A 21,012-nucleotide genomic window follows, 5' to 3' on the forward strand; every position below is an offset into this window, starting at 1 on the left:
CACTCCGGCCTTCAGTGATGCTTTCTGCGGCATTCCTAATATTTACTATTACCTAGAGACACAAAAGTACTGTCACCATGAATAACTGACAACTTGATACACCTTGAATCTGTGTGGGCTTTGAAAATCCACCGCCTTTCATAACAATAGTAGAAAATATATTTCCCATTGGCCTAAAAATGAAATTAAGGAGCACACAGGAGTCACATCTATACTAATTTTTGTTATTATTTATTTATTTTTTGTAATCTTCACCCAAGGATATTTTTTCCATTGCTTTTCAGAGAGCGAAGGGAGAGAGAGAGAAACATCGATGTGAGAGAGACACATGGATTGGTTGCCTTCTGCACACGCCCAGATCAGGGTCGGGATCTGATCGAGCCTGCAACCAAGGTACATGCCCTTGGCCAGAATAGCACCTGGGACCCTTCAGTCTGCGGTTTGATGTTCTAACCACTGAGCCAAACTGGCTAGGGCTCTATACTAATTTTTAAATTTTTCCAAAGGAAAAGTTGAATGAAAGAAATGCACCTTGAGTTTCTTTCTTTTTTATTTTAATATGTCTTTATTGATTTCAGGGAGAGGGAGAGAGAGAAAAACATCAATGAGAGTCATTGATTGGCTGCCTCCTGCACGCCTCCTAGTGGGGATCGAGCCCACAACCTGACTGGGAATCGAACCTTGATTGCCTGGATCATAGGTCGATGCTCAACAGATGAGCCACGCCAGCCGGGCCCACGTTGGGTTTCTTTATTCCATACTTATAACTACTTCCTGTTCCTTGGGCTAGTATATTTACAGAATTCAAAAATATATATGAATGTATATATACACATACATACTTTAGTAGGGTACATGCACAATTGTCCATGCAGTTTTGAGTATTCATCTGTTGTGCAAATACAGATATTTGTAATAGGTGCTTCCCTTTCTAAAATAACTATGATATCGTCTCATTTATCTGGGTGATATCTCAGTAGAAACTTCTTTAAAGATTTAAAAAAATAAAAAGATAAAAGAAAACCTACCTCTTCAAATACAAAGAGAGGAGCTCAGGACACTAAGATTAGGGATTTCCAGAATGTTGACAAATGCAGTCATCATTGCCTGCGTATGGAGAACAGCTTGAGCAAGTATTTAGCAGACATACAGCCTTTGCTGTGACACTCAGGCCTGGGGGCTTACAGTTGGCCAACACCCTCCCTGGGAAATATCTCAGCCCCCTTCCCAGCTACTGGCTGCCTCCTTTCCTCTTGGCCATTAGTCAGCCCCCAAGTGTGCAGCCCATATTCCACATCATCCAAGCTGGAGACTCCTGCCCTGCTAATACAGCATTTCGGTGTCTTCTGGACACTCTTCCCACAAAACAGTAAGAAAAGAAGATTGTATGGCCTGCCCAAAGGATTCACAGTGCATGTTTGTATATGAAAGACTCTGAAAAGTCCTGCGGTCGAAAAACCTGCTAATTTCTTTTTTAATCTTAAGACTTTACAAATTTATTTGTCCACAGACACTTCCCCCTCTTTTTCCCCCTAACCTGCTCTGAAGTTCCTTTCTGTCTAAGGCCACCCCTGGGGATAATTGTGGAGCAAATAAAATGGATCTTTGTTTTATTTCTTTTTCTTTTTTTTTTTTAAAGATTTTTTATTGATTTTGAGAGAGAGAGAAAGGGAGAAGGAGAGAGAAAGAAACATCGATGTGAGAGCAAGACATGGATCGCCTGCCCCCTGCACGCTCCCTATCGGGGATCTGGCCTATAACCCTTCTTGCACCAGAGGACACCCAACCAACTAAGCCACACCTGCGAGGGCTGGATCTTTGTTTTAACTGCCTCCTAAGGCATCTCAGACTCCAGGAACTGCAACCACCCCCTTAGGTCTAAGTCCTTCTCCCATCCCCCTTCTCTCTTGTCCTGTCCATATTCCCAGACCCTAGTGTCCCCAGGCCCAGAGGGAAGGGGATTGTGGTAGAAAACAAAGGAATTGGGCCTGATGGATTGCCCCACCAGGAGAATTGGCACAGTTCTTAATACTTTGCCAATGGACTGACTCTGATTCAGGCATTGCAGTCCCTTTCCTGGAAGACAGGGATGAGGGGAGGGATGGAGGTGGAGCTCTGAGGCCCTAGAGCTTCCAACGCTTAGCCTTCAAGTGGGAGGGTCCACGTTCATTCTTGTGTCTCTTTTCCAATGGATGCCCATGTGACATGAACAGAAATCCATTCCCCACCCCCACCCACCATGTGACATTTCTCAGGGTTGTCCTCTTCCTGGGGCCATCTCTAGAAGCAAACTGCCACCTCTGCTGGAATTTCACCTCCCACTCCCATCCTGTTCCCCTCTCCCCCCCCCCACAAACACCTTCCAGCCCAATTAAGTAAATTATCCCCCACTGGCCAAGGCAGTCTGGGTCACCCCAGTGTGGCAGGGTCAGTATGTCTGTAGGGCAAACACCACGTGCTGGACCACACTGAGCAGGAGACCAGAGCCCACTCGAAACAGGGTGTTGTGGCCTGAACCTCCCACCCCACCCGAGGAAAGGCTGTCGGACAGCGAGGCATTGACCGGCCCGGTGGTGGTGTTGCCCGCCTCCCCCACTGGGGCCCTCGGCGCCAGCAACTTGGAGAGGAGGCTGCTGAACCTGCTCACGGTGGTGGCCACGGGCTCTGAGGACGGGCCTGGGCTGGATCCAGTGAGGTTCAACTCCTCAGGGTCCACACAGAGACCATCGGAGAAACGCCCAAAGACCACGTGGCTGAGGTCCAGGCCGGCCACTGAGCCCGGAGAGGCACACAGCACGTCAGCGACTTGCCCGGAGCTCTCCATCCAGTCCTGCAGCCACTCGAGGCTGCAGTCACAGCGCCACGGGTTGCGGAAGAGAAAGAGGCGGCCCAGGAAGACGCCAGGCTGGAAGGCGGCCCAGGTGAGCACGGTGAGGTGGTTGCCGTTGAGATGCAGGGCAAGGAGGCCCGAGAGGTTCCGGAAGGCGCCCTCCTCCACGAAGGCGATGCGGTTGCGATCCAGGTAGAGCAGCTCCAGCTCGGCCAGGCTGGCGAACCAGGTGCGCGCCACGCGGCCCAGCGAGTTGCCCCCTAGGTTGAGCGTGTGCAGGCGGCGCAGGCCGCTGAAGGCGTCGGCGGGCAGCTCGGCCAGCCTGTTGTCGTTGAGCAGGAGGCGCTCCAGGGCACCGCAGTCCCGGAAGGCCCCCGCGTGTACGGTGCGGACGCGGTTGGCCTGCAGGCTGAGCGAGCGCAGGCGCCGAAGGCCCTGCAGGGAGCTGGAGGCCACGGCCTCGATGCGGCTGCGCTCCAGGTGCGCGTGCGTCAGGTTGGCCAGGCCGCGCAGGGCGCCGGGCACGCGGCGGAACAGGTTGTCGAAGGCGGCGAGCTCGCGCAGGGAGGGCAGCTCGGCCAGGAGGCGCTCGGGCACGCTGAAGAGGCGGCAGGCGGCCAGGTCCAGGCGGTGCAGGCGGCCCAGCGCGGTGAAGGTGCGCGCATGCAGGTAGCGCAGGTCGCCGTTGTGTGCCAGGCGCAGCTCGGCCAGGCGCGGCAGGCCCTTGAAGGCGCCGGGCGTGATGAAGCTCAGATTGTTGTGGCGCAGGGACAGGCGGCGCAGCGACGGCAGCGTGCCGAAGGCCCGCTCGCCCAGGAAGCGCAGGCCGTTGCGGTCCAGGTCGATGGAGGCCACCTCGCACGGGAACTCGGCCGGCACCCGCAGGAGGCCGGCGCGGTCGCAGCGCACGGAGCAGCCGCGGTCCCCGCTGCTGCAGGAGCAGGCCTCCGGGCAGGTGCGCTTGCAGGCCTCCTGGGCCCAGGCGCCGGGCCGGCTGAGGACCACCACTGGGGCGGGGGTTGGGAAGGGAGAGAAAAGACAAAACTGGAAGCAACCGTCAACCGGAGGGTCACTGCAGGCGAAATCCTACCTGTCCGCGTGGCGGGATGCGGCTCTCCACCGAGTTCCCATACCTCCTGCGTAGCCGCATATTCCAAATGGTCCCTTTGGCCTTCTAGACCTTACGCAGGGTTCCCCGCCCCTTTGTGACTCAGCTTAATCAGTAAAACGCACCTCTGACCCCATTCTAAACCCCCTCCTACCTATATCATCCTTTGTGCTTTCCTAGAATTTGGCCCAGCGGGTGTGTTGTCTGCATGTGTAGGGGACCCTGAAGGCATCACGGTGACCCACACTCTAGGCCTACACTGCCCAGTCTATCCACATGTGGCTCTCAAGCACTTGAAATGTGGCTAGCCTGAATTGAGATATGCTGTCAGTGTAAAATACAGACCAGATCTTTAATACCAAAAAAAAAGGTAAACTATCTCATCAATTTTTTAAAAATATATATCTTTATTGACTTCAGAGAGAGGAGGGGAGAGGGAGAGATAGAAACATCAATGATGAGAGAGTCACTGATTGGCTGCCTCCTGCAGCCCCGACTGAGGATCGAGCCCACACCCGGGCATGTGCCCTGACCGGAAATCGAACCCTGATCTCTCCGATCCCAGGTTGAGGCTCAACCGCTGAGCCACGCCGGGCCAGGCTCTCATCAATTTTTATATCGATTACATGTTAAAATACTTTAGATATATTGAGTTAATTAAAATATTAAAAATTAATGGCAACTATTTCTTTTTACCTTTTTCACGGGGCTACTTGGGAATTTAAACATACGTGGGTGCCTAATAAATTAATTTTTCTTTTGAGCATTTGAATGGAGGACCAGATAAAGATGTCAAAAGCCCTCTAAGTAGACTTGCCACCTGCAGCAAAGCAAAATGGCATGGCCTGCTTCCCTGTGGTAGCCAGAGATCCCAAGCCCTATCTTGAGTTCCAACGGAAAAGGCAGCGTGGAAGATGCACAAGTTTTATTTTCTGGGCAGGAGCAGGTCACAGGTAGATTGTATGTGATCTGAAATTCCTCAGCAGTACTCCCAAATTCCTAGCTAACACTATAGGCCTACCATTCTGTCCCTCCCACGGTGTACTCATGACCCTGCCTAGCCTACCCAAGCCCTTGTGGGAACCTGAAGGTGTGGCCACACAAGGAGTGTGCAGACTATGCTTCCTGCCTCTATAGGTTTGCTCAGCTTCCAGTGTCTTTTCAGTACATCGGCTGTGGACACTCCATGTTTTTTCAGCTGTTGGGAAAGGGATCCAGCCCTTTCAGACACGGCAGGAGAACACTGAGCCCTTTGAGCACCCTTTCAGTTGTAAATTGTAGCTAGTTCAATATTCTTGATGCAGAGGCTTGACTTAGCTTTTCCCTGTCCCTAAGAACTATGAACTAGGTACCAAGCTTACGGCAAGGTTCTTGGACCCTGCACTGAGCTTGGCTGTAAACAGGGCAGCTGCTGACCTGGAGAGATACCATGTTAGAGAGACAGGGCCAAGAATATAACCTTAAGTCCAGGTGTCAGCTGAACATAGGCGGGACTTTTTTCTATCAACTCTTCCAACTGGGTCAAGTAGAAGGAATCAGATTTCTTTACAAATAGTCCTTAATTCTCCTCTCTTCTCCTTTCTAATTAACAGAAGTGCACTCTCAACCATATGACTCATGTTTCTGCTGCACAATAGCTAACATTGTTCCGGGCACACTGCATGGCTCAGTAAATGTTTACAGAATTAAATGGAATTGATGCCTTCTTGGGTAATGATTCTTGCCGGAGGATGTCATTTATTTAAAAACAAACAAACAAACAAACAAAAAAACACTCTTTGTCAAGGAATTCATGGGGTTATGACATATAGGATACAACCAATTTGCTTGTATAATGTAAGAGATCAAAGATGTAGCTGCCAATCTTTTTAAAAGCATGCAAGAGGAGTGAATTTTTTATTGTGTATCCTTTTTACCTTTTATTTATTTATTTATTTATTTATTTATTTATTTATTTATTTATTTAATATATCTTTATTGATTTCAGAGAGAGGAAGGGAGAGGGAGAGAGAGAGCGAGAGAAACATCAATGATGAGAGAGTCACTGATCGGCTGCCTCCCGCACGCCCCCGACCGGGGATGGAGCCCCGCAGCCCAGGCATGTGCCCTGACCGGGAATCGAACCCCGATCACCTGGAACCTAGGTCAATGCTCAACCGCTGAGCCACGCCCGGCCGGGCTCCTTTTTACCTTTTAAAGTTTGACCCATGTCAGTATAATGCCTGTTTCAGAATGTAGATTAAAGTTTATTTTAATCCTTAAATATTGAAGATGTCACTATTAGAGAATAATTTTCAGCCTTTGAAACTTTGATAGCCATTAAAAATAACTAATGTACTGGGTTGTTTAGTGAAACTTAAATAAAGTAAATTCTCAGAACAGACAACCAGACTCCAGTATTGGCTTACCCAATATGAAGACTAACTATGTGTCTAATAATCCAGAGGAGAAAGCACCAAAACAAAATTTTAAATAATAATAACACAATTGGGTGAGTTCTGCTTGCAATAAGTGGCAGAGTAGTTTGTATCAGACTAATATTCCTGCCAATAGCTAGTGTAAACTGGGGAAAAGTACTTTTTCCTTTCTTTTTTTAAAATTGATTTTAGAGAGAAGAAGAGAGAGAGAGAAAAACATTGGTAGGTTGCCTCCCACAAGCGCCCCAAACAGGAATCAAACCCGCCACCTTTTGATGTATGGGAGGATGCTCCAACCAACTGAGCCACACCTGCCAGGGTGAAAAATATATATATATTTTTAAAATATATCTTTATTGATTTCAGAGAGAGGAAAGGAGAGGAGAGAGATAGAAACATCAATGATGAGAGTCATTGATGGGCTGCCTCCTGCACGCCCCCGACTGGGGATCGAGCCCGCAACCCAGGCATGTGCCCTGACTGGGAATCGAACCCTGATCGCCTGGATCCTAGGTTGACACTCAACCGCTGAGCCACGCCCGGCCGGGCGAAAAAAATATTTTTAAAAAATTGTTTGAAGACGCCCTGGCCGGTGTGGTTCAGTTGGTTGAGTGATGTCCCATGCACCAAGAAGTTGCCCTTCGATTCCCAGTCAGGGCACATGCCTGAGTTGTGGACTCAGTCCCCAATAGGGGGCATGCAGGAGGCGGCTGGTTGATGTTTCTCTCTCACATCGGTGTTTCTCTCTCTCTCTTTCCCTCTCCCTCCCTCCCTCTCTAAAATAAATTAAAAATAATAAATAAAAATTGTTTGAAGGCACTGAAAAACAAGCTAAACAGGCAACTAGAGTAGATACAACCCTTAAAAGGAGAAGCTGAGTAGGTGAGAGCCACATTTAACTGGCTTTCCCTCTCAGGGCGTTTTCAAGTGCACACAGCACACAGGGAACAGAGCTTAAGCATAAAGCAAGAGTCTCATTGGGCTGAAAGTTACAGATCAGAGTGTTCAGCTGCCACAGTGGCTGGAAATTGAGGAGGGAAAACATGGAAAAGAGGGAGCCACAAAATTGGCATACAATCTCCCCTTGGATCCATGTTTGGAGTCCTAAAGTGCATATCTTATGTGTGGGGTGACTCCGAGGAGCCAAGAACTGAAGGTCAAAAGAACTCAGCAGAGATTTCAGTAATTTCCTAGTAATGGGAGACAGATTAAGAGTTCAAGGTCCACCCAGTTAGAAGAGTTTGTAAAAATACCTGGAGTTTTCCATTGAAACCCAAGAGGGTCACACCTTGGGACTGAAGACCGTTTCTCAGGACAAAGGGCAAAACTAAATTAGGCCTAAAACCAAGCCTCCCAGTATCAAGGTGATCTGCCTGCAATTGAACTAAATCCCAGAACAAAATTCAATACTCTTCAAAGGAAGATAAGAGAATCTAGAGTTTCCATAACTACCACCTATGATATCCAGTATACAGCCAAATAATACAAAATACGTGAAGAAGAAGCAGACCATGACGCTTATCAAAAGGAAAAAAATAGTTAATAGGAGCAGACCCAGAGATAGCTCAGATGTTGAAATTACCAAACAAGGATTTATTATAAATATGTTAAGGAATTTATAGGAAAAATATATTTAATGGGTGAAGACACAAGAATTTGAATTTTAAAAGAGGTATAAAAACTAAAAATGAACCCAATTCTTAGTACTGAAATAATACAGTATCTGAAATTTTAAAAAATCATTGAATAAGAAAAACAGCAGATTAGATACAGCAGAAGAAAAGATTCATTACCTTGAAGAGAGGGCAATAGAAATCAACCAAAATGAAGCACAGAGAGAAAAAAGATTGGAAAAAATATGATCAGGGATTCAATGACCTGTGGGATAATATTGAGCAATTAGATTTACATGCATGTATTTTGAGTCCCAGAGGAGAGAAGAGAGAGAATATGGCCGAAAAATAATTGAAGACAATTTCCAAAATTTGATTAAAAACAAGTTCAGCAGCCCTGGCTGGCGTGGCTCAGTTGGCTGTAGCATCGTCTTGTACACCAAAGATGGTGGGTTCGATCCCTGGTTGGGGCGTGCTTGGGAGGCAACTGATTGATGTTTCTCTCTCACATTGATGTTTCTCTCTCTCCTTCCATTCCTCTCTCTAAGATCAATAAAAATTAAAAATTAAAAAAAAACAAGCTCAGCAAATCCCAACTAACATCTCACACACACACACATGCACACACACATACACACCTAGGCACACCATAGTCAAACTACTGAAAACCAGATAGAGAGAAAATTCTTTAAAGAAGCCAAAGAAAAAAGACACATTACATAGAGTAAACAACAATAAAAAATGATGGCTGACTTATCAGAAACAATGGAGGCCATAGAAAATAAAATTATATCTTTTAAAGTGCTGACAGAAAAGCAAAATCTGGCAACCTAGAATTCTATAGCCAATGAAAATGTCTTCATGAATGAAATAAAACAGAAATACTTTCAGGTTAACAAAATTTAAGAAACTTCACCTCCAGCAGATCTTCTGCACAAGAAATGAAGACATTCTTTAGCCTGAAGGAAAATGATAGCAGAGGAAAATTAGATCTACAGGAAGGAATCATGAGCAATGGAAATGGCAAATATGTCACTAAATATAAAAGACTACTCTTGTCTCACCTTAATTGCTTAATGAACAAGTTACTGTTTAAAGCAGAAATAATAACGTATTGTGCAGTTTATAATATAGGCGAATGAAAAATTTGACAACAATAGCATAAAGGATGGGAAGGGAGGTAAACTGAATTATACTCTCATAAAGATCTTACATTATTCATGAAGCAGCATAAGATTGAATCAAGGTAAGCCATGATAAATTAAAGATGCCTATTGCAATCCCTAAAAAATAAAGAAGAATCTTGACACCCCTATTTCACACCATACACAAGAGCTCATTTTATTTATTGATTTTTAAGTATGTCTTTATTGATTTCAGAGAGAGGAAGGGAGAGGGAGAGAGAGATAGAAACATCAGTGATGAGAGAGTTCACTGATCGGCTGCCTCCTGCCTCCTGCACACCCCCGACTGGGGATCAAGCCCACATCCCAGGCACGTGCCCTGCCGGGGAATTGAATTGTGATCTCTTGGATCCTAGGTAGATGCTCAACCGCTGAGCCACGCCCGGCAGGCAAGAGCTCATTTTAGATGGCTCATAGAACCAAATGTAAAAGCTAAAGCTATAAAGTTTCTTGAAGATAACATAAGAGAATATCTTTGTGACCTACTGGTACACAAAGATTTCTTAGGACAAAATAAAAGCACTAACCATAAAAGAAAAAAGTAATAATCTTGGGGTGACAACTATGTTCATGATCTTGATTGTGCCGATGGTTTCATGAAGGTACGCTATAGCTATGTTCAGTATGTTATATGTCCAATTATATCTCAATAAAGCTGCTTTTAAAAAAGATACCATTAAGGAATACTTTATGTATGGCTTGTGTACAGAATATAAAAACATTTACAGATGAATAATGAAAGACAGACAACTAAATAAAAATGGGTAAAAGACTTGAACACTTTACAGAAGAATATATTAAGTAGCCACTAAGTACATGAAAAGGTGTTCAACATCATCAGCCATTAGGGAAGAGCAACTAAAGCTACAATGAGATTTCCCTACACACCCACTAGAATGACTAAAATTCAAAAGACTGACAACCCCAAATGTTGGTGAGGATACAGAACAACTGAATTTTCTTACATTATTGGTGAGAGTGGAAAACAGTTCGATAACTTTGGCAGTGTCTATTAAAGCTAAACATATGCCTACCCTATGACTCAGCAATTCCACTCCTAGGCATTTACTCAAGAAAAATGGAAAAAAAAAAAAAGTTTACATAAACTCTGTATAAGAATGTTCATAGTGGCTTAATCATAATAGATAAAAACTTGAAATTACTCAACAGTACAGTGGAGAAGTAAATTACAATACATTTATATAGCAGAGTAATAGCCACTAAAAGGAACAAACAACAAAAACGTTACGTTGAGCAAAGAAATTTGTCACAAAAGCATACATGCTGTGCGACCACATTTATATGCAGTCCTAGAACAGAGCTGCTGGCAGTGGCTCTGGGAACTTGATGGAGCAAGGCCTACAGATGGACTCCATCGCAAAAGGCAGCAAATATCTATAGGACATAGTTTGGGAATGTTATCTGGGTGATATGAACATGTAGAACACTACTCAAATTAATCAAATTTTATGGGGTTTTTTGCTCTTCTAACAATAAACTTTTTAAAAAAATTTTTAGTCCTCATGGGAGGATATTTTTCCCATTGCTTTTCAGAGAGAGTGAGAGAGAAGGACGGAGAGAGAGAGAGAGAGAAGCATCGATGTGATAGAGACACATCGATTGATTGCCTCCCTCACGCCCCCGGCCAGGGCGATTGAGCCTGCAAACGAGGTAACTGCCCTTGACTGGAATTGAATTCGAGACCCTTCAGTCCAAGGGCCGATGCTCTAACCACTGGGCCAAACCGACTAGGGCATAGCAACAAACTTAATTAGCGTTTGCTCAGGGCTAAGCATTATTTCATTTACAATGACAGTCCTGCAAGGTATTAGTCTCTTCTCACAAAAGAGGAAACTGAGGTTCAAGGTGGTTAACCAACACCAACCTTTGTTTTTTGTCTTTCCACTACACTGTGCTATTCCCCATCCCACATACCTAGCCTTTCTGAGCTTCCACTTCTTTGACTGGAAACTGAAGGGCTTGCACTTTCTGACCTTTGGGGGCCCCTCTGGCTCTCATTTTCCATGGTTGGACAGCAGCTGTTGCCAACCACGGCCTCTAAATAAAAAACACCCCACTCAGAGCCCCATGTGTCCCTCCTGCCTCCTCCCAGCCACAGCTGTTTGGGCCGAGGGTGAACATGTGGCCTAAGCAGAGTCAAATTCCTTCCTTCCCTGTGAACATGGAACAGACAGTGAAATCATGGCGTTGGGGCTGACATTTCTAACAGCCACATGCGGGTGAAAGCTAGAGGGAAGCAGGAGTCAAGGACAAGGTGAGGGAGCTGGTGTGCAGAGAGACCAGAGCCAACGTGAGAATCGCAGAGCTAGAGATCAGGGGAGTGGGAAGCTGCTGTAGCTCTCTAGGTCCCCTAGGGCCCTGCTATAGCTGTTCCTGTGACACTTCTGTTTTCATTTCAGAAACCCACTGAAACCATCTGCATGGACAAGTGGGTTTCTGTTTTTTGTGACCAAACCATCTGTGAGAGTGGACATTGGACACCATCTCTGGCTCCCCAGCACCTTTTAAGCACTCCTTCTGCATTTAGGGAATTTCCTACTTTGTAAATCCTGCCCGCTCAAGGTTGAAACCAGAAACTCTTTCCCAACTGCCCTTGCAGCTAAGGTCCAAGCACACGACCTAGCTTTGTGGATCACACACACCCAGCAAGACTTGGATTCAGAAGTAGGCATCAGGGCAGTAACCATTTTCGGGCCAGGATGGTGGCACAGGCGCCTGGCTTTTGGGCTCCCCTGATGGAATCTCTGACACCCAGCACCCAGCACCCAGCATGATTTCTGTGAGCTGCCAGGTGTGTGTCACCAGTGGTGGTGGCCAAAGGGTCTTTGCTGGAACTGCCCCAACTATCTGGTTTAGGCATCGCTCCGGGCAGTGGGCCTCCAACCAGGAAGCCTGGGAACACCCAACATACCTGAATAAACCCCTTCTCAGCTTCAACCACCTAGAGTGGGTTCTATGGTTTGCAACTAGATTCCTGAGCAACGTCCTGAGTAAGGCAGTTTCTCAACAATGTAAGAGAATCCATCTCCCCCTTTCCCTGAAGAACCTTGTGAACTCTTCACCTTGAAAGAGAAAACAACTTAAATTCAGGACCAGGCAGTGCCCCTCAACCCAAAGGAAGCTCCTTGCCATCCATTGCCAGGAAACAGAAAAAACTGAATTCAAAATTGTTTAGGCCATCCCTGATTTTTCCAAATGCAGATGAAAAGTGGCCTCTCCTGGAATCGGCAGTGATCATTCCAAAAACAAATCTCCTTGTCTGTCCAGAGCTGAGTTCCATGGGAATACTTTGGCCAGAAAAACATTTACCAAATTAAAATAAAGATCACAGTTTGTGAGAAGAGAAGGTCAAATTCATTGGCAGTTCTTAGCAATTTCTCTTCTCACCCCAGTATTTTTGGGAAGGCTCCATGCGAAAATCTGAAAAGGCTTCAGTGCTTTTATTCCCAGTCTGAGGTAGGGAGGGGTAGATGAGAAATTCAGCAGGACTGGCCTGGGCTCAGGGCTGGCCCCAGCTCAGCCAGCCTGTCATAGCTCCAGGATTCACATGTGGGACTTTCCAATGCACTCATCCTGAGGGTGTGGTCTCTCTAGTTTTCTCACAAACTCTCATAACACTGCCTTTCATCCCTGCTCTCTCACACTGCTTTGTTTTTAACCTCAGACAACCTTTCTGCATCTCAGTTTCCTCATCTGTAACAGATGGACAATCATGAGGAGCAGAGGAGTTGGAATGCTTGAAACAGCTGTGAAAGCATTGAGCAAAGCTAAGAATAGGGTCCATGAGCCAGTGTTGTCACAGGAGTAAATCTCACCAAGGCACTGATACTTCAGGGACCATGTGGAAATCTGCCCCAGTATCAGAATATTGAAGTTATTACTACAAGTAGACTGCAAGGAAGAGTCTAGAATAGTTCTCTACCTGGGCTGCACATGAGAATCACCTGAGGAACTTTTAACCAACTCACAACTCACAATGCCCAGGCTATATGTACACCAGGCCAATCACACATCAAAATCTTCAGGGGTGGAACCAGGCGTTGGTGCTGTTAAAGCTCTGCAGGTGATTCCAACATACAGCTCAAATCAAAAACCAAGAGTCGAGATGGACCAACTTTATAAAAACGGAAATCACCTGTGTGGTATAAAATGTTACAAGGTGTAACACAGAGTCACCATATGCCCCGACAATTCCACTCCTACATATGTACCCAGAGGAAGTGAAAGCAGGTGCTCTAACAAATACTTGTACACAAATGTTCATAGCAGCACTATGTACAGTAACACAGAGATGGAAACAACACATGTCCATCAACAGATGAACGAATAAACAGAATGTGCCGTGTCCACATAGCGGAATATCATTCTTCCACAAAAAGGAACCGAGCACTATGCATGCTACAGCATGGATGAACCTGGAAAACATTATGCTAGGTGAAAGCCAGACACACAAGGCCACATATTGCATGATTCCATTTACATGAAATGTCCAGAAGGGGCACAGCCATAGAGACAGAGGGTGGCTCAGTAGATTAGGGAGGAGTGAGGCAGGACTGCTTAATAGGGAGTTTCCTTTCAGAGTGATGAAAATATCTTGGAACTTGATCAAGGGGATGGTTGTACAACATTGTGAATGCACTAAATATCACCGAATTGTATACTTTAAACGGGTAATGGTTAATTTTATGGTATGTAAATTTTACTTCCATAAAAAAAAAAAAGTCACGAGGTGTCCCTGAATTTAGGCAACCCGGGGAAATGGGTCCCTGCTTTGGTGTTCTGGTCAGCGTGCTGGCCAGCCCTCCAGCTGCTGGGAGGCAGTGACGCCTGGGCTCACACGCCGCACAGATGATGTCTTAATGCAGACCAGCTGAGGAATTTCTCCTTTGCAGGCCCTTAGCTTTTCGAGTATGTGCTTTTCCCCCTTGAGGTTCGCTAGAACAGTTACTCATGCAGTTTCCAACCACAGACTTAGTTGGAAGTGTTTCTTCATTCTCATTGTTTTCAATGAACTTGTGCCTCACGAAACCAAAATAGCAAGGGAAAATATGGTCGATTTTCTGGTTTCAGCAAAATCTATTCAGCCACTTTGGCTCTAGAAGTCATTCCCCTTCCACTCCCAGCAAATGCTACCTCAATTGCTCCACAGTGTTGGATTTTCAAAACAATGTGCTGGGGCAGGACAGAAATGCAGTGGGGGAAACCATTCTATGGCAACCCCAGAACTTGCTTCTCATATCTTTTGGGACAGGAAAGAAAGGATCATGAATTCATGCTCTGGCTTTTCTGGCTAATGCGCATCATGGGGAATGGAGAAATCAGTCTGTCTGCAGAAGGGTGGTCTGCTGGTGGCCTCACAGGCCCTGTGGGTCGTGAGGTGGAAAGCTGTCTCATCTAAGGAGAAAAGCACAAGGCCCCAGAAAGGACTTGGGGTCTATATTTTGATAATTGCCCCAAACTAGAAACAATTTCAGTGCTCAGCAATAGGGGAATGAATAAACAAATACAACCATACAAGGGAGTACCACGCAGCAATCAAAAGGAAGGAGCTCCTGATCTATGCAGCAACACTGATGAATCTCACACACACACTGCCCAACACTCCACAGTGCCCGACTCTCAATAATGCGGGATTTGTTCTCCCTGGGCTGCAGCTGCTCTCTCCCTAGAGCTTTCCTTCTTCCTTTTAAATCAAGTTGATTGAGGTATAGTTTGCTTACAATAAAATGTACCTATTTGAAGCTTACAGTTCAGTATGTATAACAGATATATTCATCCATGTAACCACCACCCCGATCATGATTTATAACATTTCTACCACCCAGAAAGTTTCCTCAGGCCCCTTTGACAGTGGTCCCCTCCCCATCCTCGACTCCAGGCAACCAGAGATCTGCTTTCTGAAATATAGATTCGTTTTGCCTGTTCTAGAGCTTCACATAAGTGGGATCAAGTAGTTATTTTAGTTAACATTATGTTTGTAGGTTCATCTATATTGCTCTGAATATCAGCTGATCATTCCTTTTTATTACTGAACAGCATTCCAGTGTATGAATGTACCTCGATTTGTGTATTCATTCAGTCACGTGTTGCTGGGCGTTTGGATTGCTTCCAGTTTTCACCTATTTTGACTAAAGCTGATGTAAAGACTGGCAAGCAAGTTTTCTTGTGGACATGTGTTTTCATTTCTCAGTTTTCTAGGAGTGGGATTGCTGGGTCAAATGGTAAGTAGATGTGGAACTTTAGAAGAAACTGCCAAATTGTTTTCCAAAGTGGCCAGACCAACTTGCGTTCTCACCAGCGGCGTATGAGAATCCCAATTGCTCCACATCCTTATCAACACTTATTATTGTCTGTCTCTTTTACTCTAGCCATCCTAGTGGGTGTGAAGCAGTATCTCACTGTAGTTTTCACTTGCATTTCCCTGATGCCTAATGATCTTGAGCATCTTCTCATATTAGCCATTTGTATATCTTCCTTGATGAAATAGCTATTCAAATTCGTTTGCCTGGTTTTAAAAATTGGATTATTTGCCTTTTGTTGAGTTTTAAGAGTCTTTAAATATGTGTGTGTGTGTGTGTGTGTGTGTGTGTGTGTGTGTGTGTGTGTGTACACTGTTGCAATATCCAGGTTCTAGATGCAAGACCTTTATCAGATATTGCAACAGTTCTAATCTGGGTGATTCACCCATTCAACAAACAAACCCTTATTAAGTACCTACTGTGTCTTGGACTCTAGAAACTATTTGGTGAATAAAATACAAATCCTGGCTGTCTTTGAAGACTCACAGTTTAGCTCGGCTGCCGTGGCTCAGCAGTTAAGCATCAACCTATGATCCAGGAGATCGAGGTTAAACATCGACCTAGGATCCGGGAGATCATGGCTCGATTCCCGGTCAGGGCACATGCCCGGGTTGCGGGCTCGATCCCCAGCAGGAGGCAGCCGATCAATGACTCTCCAATAAAAAAAAGAAATTAAAAAAAAAAAAAATAGACTCACAGTTCAGAGCAAGCCAATGGTGAAAGACTCCGTAAAGCAAGTTAATGAATTGGGATATTTTGCTGTGAGAAGTAGGATTACCCCCTTGCAGAGGAGGGTGACATGGGGGAGGGGGGAGAGTCGTGGCCCTTCCAGGAGACCCTTGTGTCCGGAGAATTTCTGTTTTCATTTTGCCCCAGATTCGCCCTGCTGTGAGCCACTTCTGATTCATTTTCTCAGTTTCCTTTAGCCATTTTTATCTTTTTGAGGAGGTAGAGCTCTAGCCCTGCCTGCTTCTCAGGAACACGTCGTCCCTAATCCTTGTGACTTGCAGTCAAAGGAATATTATCTGTGCTGCTGAGTGTGTCTTAAATGAAATGCCAGGGGATGTGGAGACGGTCATTAATTTTAAGTGCATCTATTGTTAGCAAATGATGTCACCGCTAAGCTCTCCAACTTGTCACAAGAAGTCTAGATGTATTTCGGTTTCCTGCAGCAGGGACAGTTCCTGTTTTGCAGGCTGTGAATATTGTCTGCGTTCTGTGAGGAATGAGAGAGCTTTTCGTGCACATTTAAAATAATATTGGCTCTTGGAAATAAACACTGTTCCAATGAGTCAATCAAACTTCCTATCCTTTCTAGGTAAGGGGAATGGCAAGGAGCTGGCTGTTTGTATTATACGAATGTCAACCTCTGTCCTTTGCAGGTTCCTCGAGGTAGGCAGTCATGTCCCATTTTTCATAATGTTCCCTGCACCTTGTTCCAATTTTGTTCTCATTTACTTGTTGGGTCTCCCATAAAAGAATGTAAATTTCTCAAGGACAAAGTCTATGCAATCATCTCTCATAATATCCTTTGAGTATATTGAAGGTACAGTGTGTACCTGTTGACTCATTGAATAGGGCAAGTTCTGCTTTTTCAAAAGATAGAATATAGAGTAAAAAAATTCCATTACCATTTTAGAATTCTCTGGTAATATTTTCTCTGCCAGCACTGCTATTACATGGGTTTTACAACCTCAAATAATTATATTCACCCCAGGGTCAGAAACACAGATTCTTTGTTTAGGATTATTTACTGCAGAACTTAAACAAGGGATTTTTCCTTGGGCTATATCAGATTTGAACACCTAGAGCTGTAGAGGGGAAAAAACTGTGATGAGTCTCGTGGTTCTATTAAAAACTACAGAACAACAGGGCAAAAACTTGGGGAGAGTTTGCAACATCTGTAATAGCACAGTTCCAACAGGGTAGCTTTCATTCTTTCTCCTTCCTTAAGGAAGATGGTTTCTTTACAAGATTTTTTTTAAGCCAAATAAGCTTAAAATAATGTGATTAGAAAGTCACTGTAGTGTTTGGTGATTACATCAATGAACTCATATCTGAAATTAGAATAAGAAAATTGCCAAGAGGTTATTTCATATATTTGGCTTGGGAGTTTTGTTTTTTTTTAAATATATCTTTATTGATTTCAGAGAGAGGAAGGGAGAGGGAGAGAGACAGTTGAAACATCAATGATGAGAGAGTCATCATTGATCGGCTGCCTCCTGCATGCCCCCTGCTGGGGATCGAGGATCGAGCCCACAGCCCGGCATGTGCCTTGACCAGGAATCGAACCTTGATCTCCTGGATCCTAGGTCGATGCTCAACCACTGAGCCACGCCCGGCCGAGCAGGAAATTTGTTTTTAAACAAGCAAAACTCCCACCATCTACTGTTTCTCTCATTCTTCCCCCGCCCCCCCCCCCATGACCACACATTCACTGAAACCTCATCTGCACTGGTGTCCAGGTGCAGCTTTCATGGAAGCCACTTGAAGACCATGCCACTTGGGTTTCCACACATCTGCTAGCATCTTCTATGGGCTTCCCAACCTCTGCACCTACTGGCAAAAGACTGCTGGGGGACAGAGGGATCGGGCCTCAAAACTCACCATGCAACAGCAGGACCAGCATCCTGTGACCTTTCACGAAACTGGTGGCTTAGAACCACCCAGCTGTGGGATCCCTACCTGAGGGGAGAGAACACAGGTCACCAGGTGCCCAGGAGCGGTCCCTGGAGAACCAGGGCACTCAGGCCCTCCTCACACCTCCACACTTGCTCCTCCACTGCCCTGCTTTCCCCTCTTCTTCACGCTCACTCTCCCCATAATCTTCGTGTTGGGCTAAGAAAAACCAGTAACAACAGCCAGGCAGAAGCTCCCTGCTTGAATCTGTTCAGAAGCCCTTCATCAGGCTAAAACCCTGACAGCCACTCAGATGGACTCACTGACAACGCAGTAAGAAAATGGACAGAGAGAAAACCCCTGCAGAGAAGCCTAAGTGAATAGTCCCCAAATGTCGCTTACCATCCTGGGAGGCCGGCCTGGTCCCGCTCCTCCTTCTCCGAGGCACCCTCTGGCTCCCCCAGCCCATCCATCTCCCAAATCAGGCAGCCACAGACGTTAAAAATGGTCCAACAGAGAAGGAAGGCGGGGGACAGTGAGCAGGGGGCGGGCGAGGAGGAATAGTTGCTTGTGCAGGTTTGAGCGCCTATTTTTCTTTCTCCAGATTTAATGGCAAGAAAATCCTGCATCGGATGAGGATTACCAGAGATGAAAGAATGTGTCTGCCTTTCGAATCACAGAGCCAGTGACAGATTTTGCTGACACACCAATCGGCTTTATCCCCGGGCCTTGGCCTCTCCATCTGCCTGGCCCCTTTCTCTCCTTAAAACCCTCTGCAGACCCCACCTCCAGCCCTGACCCCAGCCCCAGCCCCAAGCAATGAGCAGCCAGAAATTGGCTTCCTGCCACACAAATAGCATTATCAGCATTTTCCACGAGGACATATTATATAACTTGGAGAGATGGGAAAAGGCCAGGGCAGCTTAAAATAATGATGTTTTCCCCGACATGCAGGCTGCTGATTTTCCTTTCTTTGCAGTGATTGATGCCACTGTCATGACAATCAGACTAGAGACCCAGTTTGGGGGTTGAGGCTGTGCTGGCCACCGCCTCCTGGACCATTTTCAGAACCTGGCTGGGGTTTCTCAAATCCATCAGGCCTCAGTTAGGCCCTCGCTATTCAAAGTGTGTGGCCCAGCGACCAGCAGCAGCAGCACTGGGAGCTGGTTAGGATTTGGCCTCTCAGCACCTCACCCCCACCCAGCCCTCTGGAACCAGCACCTGCATTTGAAAACGATTCCTATGCTCGGGAAAGTTGAGAAGGCCCTGGTTTAGGGGAGTGATTAGGGGGTCTGCTCCAAGTGTGTCTGCAGTTCAGGTGTCCCCACATTTTTCTGGCCCCAGCACGTCCATCAAGCCTGGCTGTGGGGTCTGGCCATCTGATCTGCTGGGACCGAACTCCCAGGTATCCATGGCCATCCTGGATGTCCTGGCCACGCTGGCTTTGGTGGTGGAGGAATCCTTTGCAGTCTTCATCCTGAACCTGGGCCCAAGGAAGCTTCCCCTCCCTTCCCCAGCAGCAGGCCAGAAGCTGAACCCTGGCCAAGCCAGCAGCCTGTCTGCACCTACAACCGTTGTGTGTGGCTTATGGGGTGTACTTTGCATTCAGCCTTCTCCAGGCTAGTGGGCCTGCTGCTCTGGGCCAAGAATCTCCCTGGGGGAAGACCTTCCCTGCCTGTGAAATCAGACATTTCTCCTGAATGGAAAGTAAGGAACAATCAGAGACCCTGGGGAGAGAGGAAGGGGTCCATCCACCACGTGACTCCAACTGGGGGACAAGCAGCCTTGGAATAAAAAAGTTGTTCCCAAGCGGGAGAAAAGCAAGGGGGAGGGGTTGTCACAGGAAGTGCGACTGACAGGCGTGCCCAGGGAGAAACTTCAGACGGGACCCTTTGATCTAAAGGTCTAGTTAGCCCCGCCCCCAGCCACTCAGGGGCCTCAGGGCAGTTTGCACCCCGCTGGCTCAGTCACAAAGCTTTTGGCGGCTGATAAGAGGGGGCAGAAAAGGGGAGGAGGGCTGTGCTAAGCGAGCACGTGAAATCAAGGTGGCCTAGGATACAACAACTTTGCCTTTGCAGGTGGCCTTCTAGAAAAGCTTCCCTCTCCAGAAGGGGGGGGAGTGGGAAGCCCCAGCATTCCTTTGTGATTGCTGCTGCATTCACAGGTGGGGGTGGTCAGCAGGGACTCGGCAAGGGGCCTCTAATGAAAGGAAAAGACAGAATTCCTCCCACGGTTCAGGAGTTCAGCCGGTCGGCAGCCTCCTATGGGGGCTCCTAGATAGGACTTGAGTATTAAACCAGATTCCTTCTATTTCTCTGCTCCTGACTCCTGGTGCTTACACACACGCACACACACCACACAGAGACAAGACCACGCCACAGGGGCAGAGGGCAAGGGCAGGTTTACCCTGACACTGAGTGAAACAAAGTCAGGTGCCCCAGACCATCTGATACAAGACCCATGTGGCCAACTCTGCGATCATTTCCTTCCACGCCTTTATTTACAGACGAGGAACCTCAGGCTCAACTGCAACATGCAATGGCCTTATGCTTAGTTCAGTTCCCCAGAAGCAGATCCTGAGACACAGATACACATGGAAGCACTAGATTTGAGAGGTGACTGCGGAAAGCACCAACCGGGGAGCGGGGAAAGTAGAAACTAATGGTGCAATCAAGCAAGTTTGCACTGTGGGCAAGGGCAGCCTGATCTGTGGCAAACCGGGCGACGGGGTACAGCACACAGCTCAGAATTATCTCAGCTGCACGTCAGGGAGCCTGGACGTTTATCCACCAACTTCAGCCCTGGGTAGAGGGGCTGTTCCCAGAGGCCATGAGGGCTGTTCATTCTGCAGCAGCCTCTGGCTACCAGGCAAAATGATGCAGGTGCACTGATCCTAAACAAAGCTTCATTCCAGGGTCCTC

At 46.5% G+C, this 21,012-nt stretch overlaps 1 protein-coding gene across 1 annotated transcript; it reads right to left on the minus strand.

Annotated features, from left to right (window-relative positions):
- Window positions 1-2,380: 2,380 nt before the first annotated feature.
- Window positions 2,381-18,101, minus strand: NYX (nyctalopin; the record flags this gene model as incomplete). The annotated part of the gene is given in 3 exon segments (XM_081125412.1): window positions 2,381-2,428; window positions 2,432-3,837; window positions 18,080-18,101. Coding segments are annotated over 3 exon segments (1,476 nt in total).
- Window positions 18,102-21,012: the final 2,911 nt, after the last annotated feature.

This window comes from Miniopterus schreibersii (genome assembly GCF_964146895.1).
Source record: "Miniopterus schreibersii genome assembly, chromosome: X".
NCBI classification, from domain to species: domain Eukaryota; kingdom Metazoa; phylum Chordata; class Mammalia; order Chiroptera; family Miniopteridae; genus Miniopterus; species Miniopterus schreibersii.